The sequence below is a fragment of the Malaya genurostris genome, chromosome 2 (assembly GCF_030247185.1).
Source record: "Malaya genurostris strain Urasoe2022 chromosome 2, Malgen_1.1, whole genome shotgun sequence".
NCBI lineage: Eukaryota > Metazoa > Arthropoda > Insecta > Diptera > Culicidae > Malaya > Malaya genurostris.
In genome coordinates, this window is record NC_080571.1 from 220,237,978 (window position 1) to 220,255,889 (window position 17,912).

Genomic DNA, 17,912 nt, shown 5'->3' on the forward strand with positions numbered 1-17,912 from the left:
TTTTCACTAATGCTAATGACTGGCAGCTGTGACGTAATCGCTCTTGTCGAAAGCGAAACTAATTGTGCAGACGACACAAAACACATCTGCTCGCAGTGGCGATACAATCCAAACTAATTCAAGTTTTGTTGAGAGGCTTGTTTCTACCTGTTTTCGTTTGTAGCCTTTTCACTAATGGGCGGTCCTAACGGCTATAAAAATAGCCGCATACAGAATTTTAATGTCGATTATAATATTTCGGATTTGCATAATTTATTGAAAGAAACTATCAATATGCTGTAGAGATTCGTTTCCAGCATTCAGAAGAGTCAACTTGCCTAATTCTCTACGACATTAAACCACAGACTAACAGACAGGACACTCAAATTAGATTCTTCAATCATTTTAACGGTCATTTCGAATATTCCTTTATTTGGGACAGTACTCACATGTGTCATGATGGCGCCACGTTACCCTATCAAAAACATCCTGTCTGTCATCTAGACTGTGTTTATTTTTTTCATTTACCAACAGAGTTGCCATTCATACAGAATTACCTGCAATGTATTGATTTGTATACGTCCATGCGAATTTCATGCAGGATACAGATTTAATACATATTGCCAAAACTATATACATAATTGTGCCTATTTCTCATCCTCCAACGCAAGACAAAATCGAACCCGTTTTGTTACAATATTTACTTGCTTCTGGTCTGCCGCCACTTAATTTCTGGTGAAAACTACCAACACAATAAAAAATAGTCTAGATGAACAACGTTGAGTCAAATAAATGGTTACCTTCAAACATCGCGAAAAAGTTAAATATTTTATCAATATTTATTGTGACGATTCATTTTCAAATATTTTGATGAACTCAGGCATCCCTGCAAGCAGCTGATCGGTGTTGACAAACGAGGGGAAACCAGCTAGTAAAAAAACTTTTACATAACACAAGGGATGTACCGATAGTAAATAGTTCGCGCAGTACAATATAGGTGGAGCTAGTGCATCACGAAAAATTATTTTTTATAAGAATTTACTCATACTGTCATGTCTGTTAGTCTGTGATTAAACTCTGGAACATTTTTCGCGAAAAAAGGCTTCACTTCATCTCGATTACTGTGAATTTCACACAGCGAAAAGTGCACAAATCTAAGCAAACTGTTCTTGATTTGCAGTAAACTGAGGATATTTCCCTACGATTTGCGAACAACAAATCCTAATAGTTCTTTAGAAAACTTTTAGAGCCATTAGAACGGCTGATTTTGTGCAATGCTCTCCACCGTCGTTTTTTCCCAATGCTAATGACTGGCAGCTGTGACGTAATCGCTCTTGTCGAAAGCGAAACTAGCTCTGCAGACGACACAAAACACATCTGCTCGCAGTGGCGATAGAATCCAAACTGATTGAATTTTTGTTAAGAGATCTCCTTTTATGTGATTTCGTTTGTAGCTTTTTCACTAATGGGCGGTCCTAACGGCTATAAAAATAGCCGCATACAGAATTTTAATGTCGATTATTTCATTTCGGATTTGCATAATTCATTGAAAGAAACTATCAATATGTTGTAGGGATTCGTTTCTAGCATTCACAAGGACCAAATTGAGGAACTCACTGCGATATTCACCACTTTTCGGAACATTTTTCCCGGACGATTTGTTGTACAGCAGCAGATATTTTGTTCTCTTCCTTAGAACGCGTTCTGATTGGCTGGTGTTGACATGGATCAAATGAGACAGGTTTTTCAATAGTGTACTATTGAAATACTTCAATGCTTTTGCTATACACGTTTAAATTGAAAAATTTCGATTCTATTGGTAGTTAGATTATATAAATCCTTTTTACAGATCACTGAGCTATGAGCTTTAGAAATACGAGAAAGGCAAACGCGCCTTATGAATTATCCTCTTTGATACTCGTTTATACCAAACATTTCAGAAAAGTTTATTTTTGAATTATTTGAGACTATGTCACAAAACTGAAAATTTTATCATAAAATTGTGATCATATTTCCGATGGCATGTCGCAAGAATTATGTTGATTCATTAGATACAACAATAGATATTCACGATCAAAAACTTATCACTCTATCAGAGGGTAAATTTTGAAAAGGCACCCCATAGTAAAGTAAGTCGTTTTCACGACAAAAAACGTTCAACGGTGGTCCTTCATTGGTCCAATACGTTGGATCATTGGTCTAACGGATTCTTGAAACATACCTTAAGAGCATGATCAGGAATGCTCTAGGTCAAGCTACATAATTTATGTCAGTTTTAAAATTTAAATCTTGAAATTATAACAAGAAAAACTAGCAGCCCCAGCAGCATTTTAGAGCAAACTCAGCAGCTGGAAGTTTCATATGACAGATCTATAATAGAACTGAAACTGGAACAAAATAATCTCCAGCAAACCGATCTAGTTTTATTTATTCAAACAGTTATACAATCAAATTTAAAACTGGTATACACTGCCGTTCTATTTTTTGTATTTTTGAAACACGAGTAAAACACTGCTGCGGCTGCCAGTTTGTCTTTAGAACTAGAACACTCCTGAATATGACCTTACTCGTGTTTTAAAAATACAAAAAATAGAACGGCAGCGTATACCAGTTTAAAATTTGACAGTAGAACTATTCGAATAAATAAAACTAACACGGCTTGCTGTAGATATGTTTGTTTCAGTTTCAGTTCTATTATAGATTTTCCATATTAAACTTCCAGCTGCTGAATTCCCTTTAATAACAAAATCAGCCGCTGCAAGATCCATATGAGTGGTCTATAATATAACTGAAACTGAAACAAACGTATCCCCAGCAAGCCGTTTTGGTTTTATTTATTCTAAAAGTTCTACCGTCAAATTTAAAACTGGTATATTTATTTTTTTTTATATTTGAAACACAGATAAAACGCTGCTGGGGCTGCCAGATTTTTTTGTTCTAAATTCTAGATTTAAATTTTTAAACTGACATCAATTATGCATCTAGAACTAGAACACTCCTGAATATTCCCTAAGGTTTCATCTTTGTTTCTATTTTATTTTATATTACTCAATAAAACAATATTTACTAAAACTTTAAGCAAAACGTTCGTATATGTAAGAAAATTTTCAATTAATAGAAATTCAAATAGCTTTCAATAAAGACTCGGTATTCGTTCTGCATTTTTGTGTTAAACTTTATAGCCCGGTTGAGCGCGTTTTCCTGAAATATTGTATTTTGAGTTGGTCACTCCAGCGCTACTTGGTTCGAAAAATATGCAGATTTGACGAGTGAGTTTGTTAAATTAATGGCAAAACAATTCCTAATCTTGATTTAGAAAACCTAGATGGTGACAAATGAATCGTAGTGTGTTTTGAAAATTTGAATCAATTATAAAGACGTTTGCATTTGGAATTGATATAGTTTGAGCTCAAACTATATCATTTCCAAATGCAAACGTCATCGTATTCATGATTCATTTCGCTGAATTGTAAACAAAAAAAAGTTTTCTATTTCACCGTATCGACATTCTTACCATTAGCACATTTGGGAAGCACATTTTTGTCAAAGAAAATTTGGAGCCATTTCAATCGATGTGTTTCAAAAGGATTTCCTGTTCTACCCGTCATGTTCATCAGACTTTGATTTTTCTTTTAGTTTTGGTTTCAGTCAGTAATTGAATTGTCTTAAATGTACGTAAATGTAAACACTTAACCATTCATTGCTTAATACCTTACGTTTAGTCTATCAATGATTTTATTACTGGGCCCTAATTTTAATGTTTTTGATGTAAGTGAAGTGTAAGCTTTATATTTGAATTGTTAAGTTACACTCAAAAATCTGAATTGTTATGATTGACGAGTCGAAGACAAAGCCTGGAGACAAGCTTTGACTCAACTGTTAACATAGCGAAGGGTTCTTCGACATCGATTCCGTATTTGTGTGGTTACATGCGATTATTCATATTGCAATACCTCCCGAGAGAACATACATTATTGTAGATAGTTTAATGTGTGTAAGACATTTAACGGTTATTTGGCAAAGTAATCATAATGTAGCTATTCGCCTATAGAGGCGCTTTGAACACCCCAGCAATACAGACTTTCATATTAACAGACTGGTGAATACTTCTTAGGGAGCTGCTCTAGCATATGACTTCGACGGTTCGTTTGGCTCCCTAAGAAGTAATCGCCGGTCTGTTACTACGAGATCGTTTGTTAGGTTGTAAAGAAACTATCGTGAAAATACTCATTCGATTATTGGCATTAGTTAAGGTAAGGTTTCTATTTCGCAAAATGTGTTGGGTGATCCTAAAATTTTCGTTTTTTGTTTGTTTGTTTAGGTTCAGTAATGAGCGATTTATTGAACTTTAGATGATGTATCGTACGGACTAATATTCAACGAGTCGGACACTTCTGTAGGCCTACTGTCTGGAACTCACATCTGAGTTTTGGAATAATATTCATTTTCTTCCTCATTAGTCAAACCTTCAATCGTGCCTCGCGTTATTATCAACCATTGCTTGTACTAGTAAATTTGAATTGAATTAGAGTTAGTGAAAATATTTTGTGATATCTCCATAAACCTTGTTACATCTCGTTTCATTTCTTTTAATTAATTACTGGACAATAAAATTAAAATTTGTGCAAAATTTCGATTTATTACAGCTTATGATAAGTCGGTAATTTTCTGTTTTCCCTTGTACAAAAAGTTAATATCTACTTGGTTATGCTTCAACTTACACAGTATTATTATAACTAATGGTCGCAAAAACGACAGAAAGTAATGTAGAAAAGTGAAAATCAGTCCTGAGCGTTTGTCGAACGCAGGATATTTGTGCCTGAGTATTGGTTTGGCGAGCACTTCGTACAGCAGCGATCCATACAGCCTCTGCATGGAGAAGACTACGTAGGATAGTGACAGAAAGATCGCCACCTTCAGTATGAACGCCACATTCTCGTCAATTTCTGTGGGTTGCAAAAACCTTCGTCCCTGGTGGAATTTAAACACGACCAGAACAATCGTAACGGCTAGTGTTAACGTTGGAACTGCGATACGTATCAAAATCACCAGCCACTGAATGATGTAATGATTCGTGCGATCATTTATGATAACCGTACAAAACTTGACATCTTCGTCGGATGAGATGACATCCGAAAACAAAAACAACGGTAGTGATTCGGACATTGCAATAAACCAGATCAACAAAACGGGCCACAATACGGATACGTTGGTCTTCCGATGGCGGTAATCGATAGTAAGCGATCGTTTTTGAACGATGTTCTCCGTAGCGACTTCGTAATTGTTCTCTTCAGTGATCATGTAGTCCGAATGGCTCTCACTGTCTTGACCTGGATACGACAGAGTCTCATCGCTGGTTGACATTTGTTGAGCAAGATTGTACGTTGATATCGAGTGAAAGTTGAGCCCAACGATGAAATACACTATTGCTATGTTGGTGAAAGATTCAAATCCGATGTAGAACGTGCAATGTTCAGGCTCGAACAACCATTGCTGATGGATTACGTAGAACAGTTCCCATATGCTTAATAGGAGACTACAGATGTCCAATATAGCGATCTGGAGCACGAAGTATAGGGCACCTGGAATATTTGAAAATTATTTATTATAATGTAATGTTATATACTGGAGTGTCGATAAGTTATATAATTTTATGAATATGAGTTTCTGTTCAGAATAATCAATCAGAATGTTGTTTTCTAAACTTTACATCAAATTGCGTCATTGAAAAGGCCCTTTCTTTCTCAATACTGTTTCAAAATAGGGATACTGAATTTGTGCTTTTTGAAAATATACAAATCAACTCGATCAAATCGATGCAAGAAATATTTTCAAGCAATAGATGCACCAAAATTTCTAACATGCACAGTATTGGCTTTACCGACGTCAGCTGTTTCATCTTCGTGAGCTGATTTTTTTCAGTAAAATTAACTTTTCATCACAGTGGTACTTTACTCTTTACTCTTTACTCTTTACTCTTTACTCTTTACTCTTTACTCTTTACTCTTTACTCTTTACTCTTTACTCTTTACTCTTTACTCTTTACTCTTTACTCTTTACTCTTTACTCTTTACTCTTTACTCTTTACTCTTTACTCTTTACTCTTTACTCTTTACTCTTTACTCTTTACTCTTTACTCTTTACTCTTTACTCTTTACTCTTTACTCTTTACTCTTTACTCTTTACTCTTTACTCTTTACTCTTTACTCTTTACTCTTACTCTTTACTCTTTACTCTTTACTCTTTACTCTTTACTCTTTACTCTTTACTCTTTACTCTTTACTCTTTACTCTTTACTCTTTACTCTTTACTCTTTACTCTTTACTCTTTACTCTTTACTCTTTACTCTTTACTCTTTACTCTTTACTCTTTACTCTTTACTCTTTACTCTTTACTCTTTACTCTTTACTCTTTACTCTTTACTCTTTACTCTTTACTCTTTACTCTTTACTCTTTACTCTTTACTCTTTACTCTTTACTCTTTACTCTTTACTCTTTACTCTTTACTCTTTACTCTTTACTCTTTACTCTTTACTCTTTACTCTTTACTCTTTACTCTTTACTCTTTACTCTTTACTCTTTACTCTTTACTCTTTACTCTTTACTCCTTACTCTTTACTGTGGGAATTGTAAAAAATTAAATTATTTTTCTAATTTTAGCGAATAAAATTGCCGATATTTACACCACAAAGTGCTCGGAAATCGTCTCGGCAAGTTATATAATTACTAAGACTCTGCAATCTAACTGTCAGTAATATCTGAAATTAACTGTTAGCTCGGCAAAAGCGCTCAGAGTGAATCATAAATTGCCAAGTAATCAGTAATTATTCGTCAAAAAGATTTTGCTCTATTATTGTATAAAATTATGAACACACAAGCTAGATTTGGAATTCGAAATACACTGAGGTCTTTTTTTATGCGGTCTTTTTTTATGCGGTTTTTTTACGCGACTTTTTTTTGCGAATTTTCAGAGTTATGCGGTTTTTTTTATGCGAAGTTTGAGAGTTAAGCGGTTTTTTTATGCGAATTTTCAGAGTTATGCGGTTGCCCTTCTGCGGTCTTTTTTTATGCGAAGTTTCAGAGTTAGGCGGTTTTTTATGCGAAGTTTCAGAGTTATGTGGTTTTTTTTATGCGAATTTTCAGAGTTATGCGGTTTTTTATGCGGTACGTAAATTCGTAAATTATGAGTGTAGATTACTGAATAATCAGTAAAATTTCGAATGATCGACTTAATTCGGCAATTCATTATGCCGAGCTCAAGAATCGGTTTTTAGAAAGTATGAGAAGTGTTCCATCACCCTCATTGAACGTAACTCAAAATTGAGCGATACACCACTCAAATTCATTAAAAGATACGATAAACTTGAGTTACCACTTATCTACTCATTTTCGAGTTATGGGACGAAGCTGTCAAAATTCATGTATATTTTACTCAAACTAAGATACAAAACATTTTTTTTAGAATTGAATTTAACTCAAAATTTGCGGTCCTTGCACTCAAAATAAAGTAATTTTTCTTCGTGAATGTTTGTATACAAAGTCACTCTCTTTCTTTTAAGTGGAAAGCTCAAAAAAGTGATTAAAAGTCGTTTCCTTTCGACCGGTTTGGAGTAAAAATTAAACGATTTCAATATCCTTATGTTGAACTCACACTTAGCATAATTGAAACCACAACATTTCTATTTAAAACATCTATGATTAATGATTCGTGGTTTCAAGAACCGGATCTAGCAGCGGCAATGAAAAACGACGAATTCTTGCATTCTTGAATTCGATAAGAATATTCCCGAAATGAAAACGCACTGAGCAGCAAAAGGTTTTTTTTTCACTCAAATGTTTGAAAACTGAACGCTTACTTTAATGTATGAATGAATGCCAGAGAACTAATGGCCTGAGTAAATTTTACTCAAATCCATACTCAAATTTTGACATATTGTTCCAGTTTATGAATTTGAGTAATCGCAACTGAAACCATGAGCTACACACCTCAATTGGTTTACCGACGTCAGCTGTTTCATCTTCGTGAGCTGATTTTTTTCAGTAAAATTAACTTTTCATCACAGTGGTACCTATTGCTGTCGAAAAATGATTATTTTTGCTGATATCTCGGTTGATTTTCCAGAAGGCCGTAACAGCAAGTGACAGTTTCTCTTTGTTCACTCTCTCTTTCGATTATTGTGATGTGATCTAAAAAGATTTTCTTGGATTTCACAGTTCTGTTTGGAAGTCGAACGTTTCGAGCATCATTCTATGCAAAGAGTTAAGTGATAAACGTGTAAACCGCTTGGTAATTAATAGAAGAGAAAGTAAACAAAGAGAAACTGTCACTTGCTGTTACGGCCTTCTGGAAAATGTTTGCACAAAGAACAATGCTATGCGAACTAACTTTGTCTGCGAATTATTATTAGGTAACATTTGAGAATATCTGCAAAAGTGGCATCCCTGAATGTACCTTATTTCTTATTGCCAATGGCTCATTAAAATGTTGAAGAAGGATAGATACACATTTGGAAGAACAAACAATAGCTCATGAACACATTTCTTCTTATTTATAACTCGCTCTTCACGAGCCGAAGATCAGCTCAGCTGGTAGCTTGTTTCCACCTTACCATCAGGAATGCCATTTTTTAAAAATCTGTGGTCAAACCAAAAACCTGTATGTGCAAAATCTGTGCACGTTTCCCGTTTGCATAATAGCTGATCGAAATCATTTTGCTAAGCAAAGATAAAAGCTCTCACTATTTCCTACCGCTCTGTAATTTTTGGTGCTAAACTGCGATCAATCTCAAAAATCTGTGATCGATTTCAGAACCAGTGTAAATCTGTGACCATTTTCAGAAATCTGTGCCATTTTTAAATCTGCGCAAAAGGTTGAGAATCTGTGAAACACAAATTAATCTGTGAACCTGGCATCCCTGCTTACCAGCTGGTGAGCTGCGGTTGTTTTAAAAAGAGCTGTGAGCTATCAGCTCACTTTAAAGCAGCCCTTACACGTGAGAATATTATTGTCAATCCAAAGTATTGTCAATACCGTCAATCCAATCGACTTGGTAACTTGAGTCCGCATTTTTCGAACAAATCAAGCGTTTGAAGCTTCAAATATTGCAACTGAACATTGAAACATTGAAAGAAGAGTTCATTGCACATATTTGACAGTTTCTTCTCTGGAGAGAAAGTATTGTCGGATTGATAATATTTTCGTCAATCCAATGAAGTTTCCATTACACGATCAAAAGTATTGTCAATACTCCTTGTATTGCCAATAATATTGTCTCGTGTAAGGGCCACTTAAAGATTCGATTCACTGGAATAGCTCAGGAGTGAATTGCCCATATTTGTTTGTTACAAAAATAACAAACGCGTGACGCCCTCCGTTTCTTAACCATTCATCATGGCCATAGTGAAAATGAGTCACACGAATAGTACTCAGGACTCTGTTATCTGTGCATAAGCTCCATTTGCTGTATTTCATCGATACTAAAAAATATTGTGAGACATTGTGAGCAGAAAATCATATCTTCTCGATTAATGGCTTACAGTATTGAAAGAATCTTGTTTTTTCAGGGCATCATGGTAATATGGCTGCTAATATGGCAACAATTAATTTTAGCTTAAACAATATTCAGAGGGAATTAGAAAAGTTTAGGTTGTATTACGCGGGATTAGCGAGTTTAGAAATTTTTAACAAGTATTAAAAATGTAGGAGGGGCCGGGCGGGATGTGGTGAGATTATTTCGCATTAGATAAGTTAATATGTTTGAGTTAAGGTGTATCCGCACTAGGCCAGCTCGACGCGGACTTGTTTTCTGCTTCGGCTGTAGATGAGCTGCACATGCACACAGCTGTATGTGTAACAGCTGCTGCCATAAAGGAAACAGAAAAACATGGTCGATCGAATCGGTTGGGTCGTCCTAGTGCGAATAGACCTTTAGTCCAGAGTTTAGAGTGATTTACCCCTTGGGTGAGTATTGTGACAGTAAAAATCAACGATTTTTTTCAATGTTTGAAATATTTTCAGACAAATGACGCTTGATGTTTGTTTTTCTTTGTTATATTTTTTTGAACAGTAAAATGTTTAATTTTTATTCCACTTTGGTTGTTATCACATGTTATGTTTGCACATTCAGAGGTGCTTTTGATACGTCTTTTACCAAAATAGCTCACCACGCAAAATTTGAATTTATCGTGCTCGAAAAAAAAACTCGCCATAGTTACCACTATATTTAGCCTGCAGAATTCCTTTCATTAGTATCAAGTTGAGCAAAATTCCTCCGCCCACCACGAAACCAATGTAAATATACAGAGCCAATCCTTCCGGCCAGTGTTCCAGCAACCGATCGTTGAAGCTGAATTCTTCTCCCACTCGGTCGACTGCATTGCTTTGAACCTGGTAGACGTCGGCTAGTTCGCCAATCGGGGAGCCGACACCGGCACGTTCCTCCACGATGGCATAATCCTCTCCAGCCATTGCTGAATGGCACAAACAAGCTCTGCTCGCCCAGCCAGACGAGACAATGGTCCTCCTACAAGGAAGTGCAAATCGGCCTAAAAGTTTGAATTTACGCTTACGAAATTCAATGGCACTCGCATTTGCTGCTCGTCGCAATGGTTTTTGTTCCGCGCACGCCCGGGAATCAGCCCGCAACTATCAGAATAACCAAAACAAATTGTAAAATCGTTACGACGAGCCACTTCTCACACTCCTCACTTCACTGCTTTACTAATTGTTTGTCAAGTAATTCGGTTTTGGCAGAAAAAATCATTCGACTTTACTGGTTATGATTTCTTTTCTTTTTTTTCCAAAAACGACGTGCAGTCTGGGCATGTTAAACGAGTCTAGTGACGAAATGTCTGCTTACGGCGACTAGAGTTCAAGTTACTAACTACTAAAAAGGGACCGGCCAGCCATGTGCTGCTGCGGGAACGTCGCGACGCTACCCATCACATTCACCGCTGTCGGAGGACGGATACCGATGATGGACGAGGCACAGATGGAGCGATGCACTTCGACAACCCAAACAATAACAACTCAAGAAGCACTTTGGGCTTAAAAAACACCGTCTGACTTGTGGTGAGTCAACGAGAAGAAGATAAACCGTCTGAGATAAACGCACGACCGCGCCGAACATTCCGAGCGCATCCGATCACATCGCGACTAAAACTGAAACCGAAATCACGAGACGGAGAGATTATAAGCCCAATAGCATGCGGTAGCGCAAAATGCAATGTTTTGCCGAGTAAAACTTACCAGGAACGATGCTGCGTTGGTGTGACATTCCTGCGGAGTTCGAATCATTGGACGAACGAAGAATTTTTTTTAAACAGAATTTTATATTCTGTTTTTATTTGATTCTATTTTAAGTTAAAGTACTCTTTGCTTTTGGTTTGAAAATTACAGAGTACATATAGTTAATACTGCTTGGACGCGCATTCCAATCACCGCATCCTCTCCAGTTGCGGGAATAACCGTAGCGGTAGGACACGGAGCTTATCTTAAATCATGAAAATTAGTAACAAACATTTTGAAAAATAAAATTTAAAACAAATTACTAAGATATGGAAGTGCATTAGTCAGAGCAACACAAACTACTAGAACTGCAACTACGGCAAGTTTCATTTTTTTATGAAGTTATGTGTTTTTTAATCGTCTATAAGACCTTTCGAACTGGTGACAAGTGCATCTCTTTAACGGTTTTTTATACTTACACAATTAAAAAAAAGCCCTGCTATTTTACATCTTATTAGATGCACATAAATGGAGCGTCACAGTTCACGCTAATTTACGTGGCAGAATTAAATATTGTGTCTAAAACTCCATGACATGAAATTCATTGAAATAAAAAAAAGAATACTGATAGCATCCCGCTGCGACTTGAACGGAGAATCATTGGATTGCAAGTACGTCTGTTCATCGACTGAGCCACAGAAGCATGCATCTGCTTGGCTGGTAAAAGGTGCATTTAAATTCATGCAGTCGCATCTGCTAGCAGAACGCAACTTACAGTCGAAACCAGTAAAATTCAAGCTAATCTAACATTAAGTCACTACAAATGAAATTTTCCGTCATTTGACAAATTAGGTCTTTATGAATTACATCGTATGACGGATTACGTCACCTGTAAAATTCAAATTTTTTTGGTGTGTAGAGCTGATTACGGAAGAAACTCAAAGTCGTATTATCTAACAGAAAGCGCGACGTGCATTGAACAATAAACTTGTGTCAGATGGAATTTTACAGAAAGAAATTATGAATTTTACAGGTGACATAATTCTACAAACGATACAATTCATAACTATACTTAACTTCTCAAATTTGCAATTTGCATTCGGCTAGCCAAGCAGATATGGCTTCTGTGGCTCAGTCGACTAACTGGTGTGTTTTGTGATCTTATGTTTTTCGGTTCAGGTTGCGTTGTTGCTGTGGATCTTTTGTTTTTATTCCATTCGTTTTAAAGCCATGTATTTTTCAAATCACACAATTTTTCATCTTCTGAATCAAAATTTGTGTAAAATGTGATCCATTTATGTGCATCTGATAAGATGTAAAATCACAAGAGTTTTTCGAACTGTGTTGGATTGCTGTAATTTTGAGTGTCTAGACGTAAGTTATCAATTTTCACATTACAGTCGACTTATAAGGTTTTAAACAGAACGTTGGCCGATATACCTGAAGCCTAATTTGCAGCATTAATTTGGAAATAGTTACTGAGGATATGAAGCGGTTGGGAAAAAAACGAGTCAGCAATGTCACAAACATAATTGTTTTTGTACTGTTTTGTGAAGTATCAAAACATATTTGGTAAATTGAAACATATTGCAATGTATAAGTCATAAGTTACAATTAAGACGGCACAACAAAACAAAATTTCTTTTAATCTGATCTAATACTCTAAACTATAATTGTTTCCAAGTTTGACGAGATGAAATTTTAAGAAATATATGTCTAGCTAAAACTTTTAACTTGCGAATGAGGAACTCACAACTGGCAAAATTTCACTGAAAAATCAGTGAATCTTATTTGCCAAACATTTCAATGAATCAGTGTAGAAATTAATGACAATATTTCACTAAAATTTCAGTAATTACGAAGCATTTAATGTAAGTTTGGACATTCATTGCTTTCCACTGCATTTAAAAAAGAGAAAATCAGTAGGAAAATTTAGAGTTCACACTGGCCATTCTACGGTTCTGTCTTTCTCATATAGAAAGGTTATGCAATCGCTTGAAAAATCGATTAGTAAAAATTTCATATACCATTACTCAGTTCGTCAAGTATGTGTGTATGTGTCAAATGAACGGCTGACAGTAAAAATTGGATAAGTGCAACTTAGTTTGGAAAACCCGTTTAAGTATTTTTGAATGCAAAAATCGGATAAAAACATTGAGCGGCAGTTTGTAAAAACTTTGAATGCAAAAACCGGATAAACACATTTTTTTTGGAAGAACCGGTTAAGTTTTTGTCCGGCTTTTGCATTCAAAGCTATTTTGTCCGGTTCTTGCAGAAAAAATGTTTTTAAACGATTCTTGCATTGCAAAATTCATGTCCGGTTTTTGCTCTCAATGTTTTTATCCGATTTTTGCATTCAAAAATACTTAAACGGGTTTTCCAAACTAAGTTGCACTTATCCGATTTTTGCTTTCAGCCGTTCAAATAATCTCGCTAGATTTTCTCGGAGATGACTGAACCGATGTTGACAAACTACACACTTAAATTGGTTTACCGATGTCAGCTGTTCCATCCTCGTTAGTTGATTTTTTCAGTAAAATTAACATTTCATCACAGCGGTACTTCAAGGTACTGCTGTCAACGAATGTTTATTTTTACTGATATATCAGCAGAATGAGAATGTTCGGCTCTCCTAAGCTCGTCAAAAGATGAAAAAATACCGAAGAAATTTAGTGTGTATAATTCAAATGAAAGTTCGGGAGTTATATAGTAAAGTGTGTTAAATATTGTACACCGTCTCTTAGAAGTGGTGAAACAAAACACGTAAAACAAATTCCAAACTGGACTTGAAACTACACAAATCAGTAGCCCTTATCAGTAAGCAGCTAAACAAATCGATTCCGGCTATCCTGGTTCCCGGTTTTCGATTAACGACGGGAGATAATAGTCATATGCTCAAAAATTGGATTAATCACTTTTTTCAGAGATTGCAGAACCGATATTCCCAATATTAGGATAAAATAGATACAACAAAAATTTACACCGTTGTTTAGTGTACGATGTCGAAATCGTATAAAATCTTCAAAATTTGAATAAAAACTTCGTAGAGTTTGTACGTCATGTTAGTTGATGGCCATACGAACCGACATCGATTATTCCAGTTCTCGGGTTCCGATACAATAGTTGCACTCACTTCTCTTTCTCGTGTTTCATTCTGAAGGTTATACTTGTTAATGTCCCTTGGTTCAGGCCCGTGCGCAGGGGAGGCTTTTGGAGCCCCCCTTTATGGAGAATTTTTCAACAAAAAGTTACATTAAGCAATAGAGTACTTATTATATAAAAGTGCAAATAACTAGACAATTCATAATCCGTTCTCAGAATTTCTTTTACAGTGTCAATATTGTGGATGACGCGATTTTCTTTCAATTTTTTACGTCTTCTCAGCCCTTGTTCCCTTGAATGACTCCTGCGCACGGGCCTGCCTTGGGTTCTTGCAAGAATCGAAGAGAAATATCTGAATAGAATACCACAGTATTATATACGAGAATATGAGACAGGTATCATTACACCACTAGGTGGATTAAGACAGGTTTTTATGCTAAGAATTGATACAAAATAACGAATATGCTTTTTATAGTGGAAGTCAAAGAATTGTAGTTATAGAGATCTTTAAAAATATATATTTCGCTTCTTCGGAATGTTCTGATTGAACCTAGATTTGGTTACCAGAGACCATTGTAGTAATTGTTATAATAGCCTACGTTTCCACCATATCCATAGGCGCCTCCGTAGACTCCTGATCCAAGCCATCCGCCACATCCAATCCAGTTGTTGTAGCCACGTTGACAGATGCAACGTTCGTAACTGGAACTGTAGGAATTCAAGCCATTGCAGAGAGAACCTACGATAGAAATGGAATTGATTCGTCCGTTCCATTAGGAAAAGGATGTTTAGGAATTACCATAGTAAGGCAATGCATGAGCAAGAGCAAAACAAACTCCAACGAGAACTGCAACTACTGCCAGTTTCATTTTGAGTGCGTTTCTGATGACTGATGACAAGCACATCTTGGGAACGGTTTATATACGTTATGATGATCACGGAAGAATCGAATCACCGTGTGATTGAACAAAGAACGGAACGTGCGTTCAACAGTAAACCTGTGATAACAGATGAAACCCGAATTACAATAATGCAAAACATAGTGTTCTTCTTTGTTTGATTTTATTAGGTTTCAGTCAAAAAGGTCGGTTCATAAACATACACTTAATGAAATTTCCGAATTGCAATCATTTGGTCATCCGAAAAAATTTCTTCTATTTTGACTTGTACTTATTTACCCAGTAAATGATTAACAATAGTTGAAATAATTTTTAGTCGATTGATAAAAATTTATATAAAATAACATCCGGATTATGGCGAAAAAATGCAACAACTCGGTTTTTATTCAACTAACTCATAACCTTTTCGGCACTAAATAAACAAGTTAGATCAAATGAAGAATATTTGGCTGTTTAATTTAAATCCACCATTTTAAGAATTCCCGATTTCATGGATTAATTAAAACATTTAGAAAAAGATTTATTAAAATATTTAGAAAAAGTTTTATTAAAATATTAAGAAAAACATCAACATTGCAGAATCATAAAGTGAAAATGTTAAGCTATGGTATAAGAAGATTTTACACACTATTTATGTCGGCATTTCTGTATTTTTATATTGAAAAACATGTTAACTGAATGGCTTTTATCATGCACTAGAAAAAATGAACAATTTTCTTCGTTTTATTATACCGAATTAAAACATGTCAGGCAAATTTGAAATATCTGTGGGTACAGGGACGTATCTAGGAGGGGGCGAAGGGGGCTCTCGCCCCTGGCGCAACGTTTTTAGGGGGGGCGGCCAACCAATTATCGGGACCTTTTTGTTTGCTCGCCCAATCCTATTCTTCGTTTTTTTTCAGTGCATTTTAATTCTGGAAGTAATACTTTTCCAATGATGAGCAAATTTCGAAAATCGGTTGACTAACAACAAAGTTATGACTCGGTAAAGTTTAAGTTCTCAATATCCGATTCGCGGTGCCGCATGAATGCAGATAGGGCATATTTCGAGTTTGAAAAAAAAACTTGGAACGGAAAAAGTTAGATTTTCATTAGTTATTCCTAAGCGATCGTCAATAATGACATGCTTAAAATAGTCTACAAACTTCACCTAATTCGAGGGTGTAAAATTTATCGAAATTGGTCAAGTAACAACTGAGCTATGATAGCTCAAAGTTACTGTTCCAACTTTTTTTTAGGCTTGGTGCTCCGCGTAACTTTTTTAGGCTTGGTATTAGGAGTGTTAAAGCGTAGTGCCGCCTCGAAATTAGTTTAACTTTTATCAACACCAAAGCAAAAACATATTGGAAATGAACTGGCGAAACGCCTAGCATAAATGAAGTTCATAAAAAATGACCGCAGATATAGGACTTGAATTTGAACGGCGTAGCGGCTGTTGAAAGGTAAATGTATTCAGTTTTTGCATCTAGAAATATCTGTGTTGCACTTGTCCGGTTTGTATTCAGTCAATTATATGTTCGTACCTAGACCTGGGCGGATTTCTGTTATCAGTGAGGTCGCAACAATTTGACGTCTTTGTAACGCACAAAGATGTACTGCAGTGTGTACGGTTTTATATTTATACGCAAAAATCTTAACCTCATTTTATCAGATTTCTTCAAAACTGAATGTCAAGGTTGTTCAAAACTGAAGTTCAAGAACTGAGAAAATCGAAAAAAACTCTTCAAGAGTGATCATTGGGCCTCAAGAACTTCGGGGATGTTGATCTGTAGTTCATTCAATGCTGTCAACCGACTTTCATCCGGCGTTATCACAAGTTTACCGTTGAACGCACGTTCCATCCTCTGTTCGATGATGCGGCGATGAAGTTCTTCCTCAATCTCCGCAATGTATAAAAACCGTTCCCGAGATGCAGTAGTCATCAGTCGACGAAGTCCAACGACCAATCAAAAACACACTCAAAATGAAACTTGCAATTGCTGCTGTTCTTGTCGTAGCTTGTTTTGCTTTTGCTCATGGACTTTCTTATATTGGTAATTAAAATCGAAAATTTAACGAACGGCAGATTATTGATCGATTTGATTCCTACCTTAGGCTCACTCTGCAACGGTTTGAACTCCCACAGCTCCAGTTACGAACGCTGCATCTGTGAACGCGGATCCAGCAACTGGATTGGATGCGGCGGATGGCTTGGATCAGGAGTCTACGGAGGTGCCTATGGATATGGGGGACCCTTAGGATATTATAACAATTACTACAATGGCATCTGGTAACAGAACCTGTCTGGCATTGGAGACTGTCTAGTGATAACTTAATCCCTGTTTTCAAAAAAAAAAATACTAAACTTTCCGTATTTGATCATTTCGATACAAAATATAGTAAACATTAACAATGACATCGATAATTGTTCTCATTAGTTGATTGATTGTGTGAATTGAACAGCTTTGTTGTTGAAAGTGCTAGCCAAACGATGATTATGTACGCAAACCATCGGCTGCATAGTCTGTTGAAACAGAAAGGCCAAATTCCACAAAAGGAATGTAATGTCGGGACTTTGCTTTGTTTCGTCGCTGTGGTCATTCACCACTCTGGTCAGAAAAATCTTTTCATCCCATGTGCGAGGTTGGGAATCGAACATAGATAGGCTACGCGAAAGGCATCGACTTACTCATTACGTAATTCACATCTACGTTAACGTCGTTTAA

The 17,912-nt window shown here is 36.1% G+C and overlaps 1 protein-coding gene across 1 annotated transcript; it reads right to left on the bottom strand.

Moving 5' to 3' along the window:
* Nucleotides 1-4,609: 4,609 nt before the first annotated feature.
* Nucleotides 4,610-11,125, bottom strand: LOC131427655 (uncharacterized). Its single transcript, XM_058591045.1, has 2 exons — nt 10,195-11,125; nt 4,610-5,561 (listed from the first exon to the last, which is right to left on the bottom strand). The coding sequence occupies exons 1-2, from the start codon at nt 10,445-10,447 to the stop codon at nt 4,627-4,629; spliced, it is 1,188 nt and encodes a 395-aa protein (XP_058447028.1). The 5' UTR covers nt 10,448-11,125; the 3' UTR covers nt 4,610-4,626.
* Nucleotides 11,126-17,912: the final 6,787 nt, after the last annotated feature.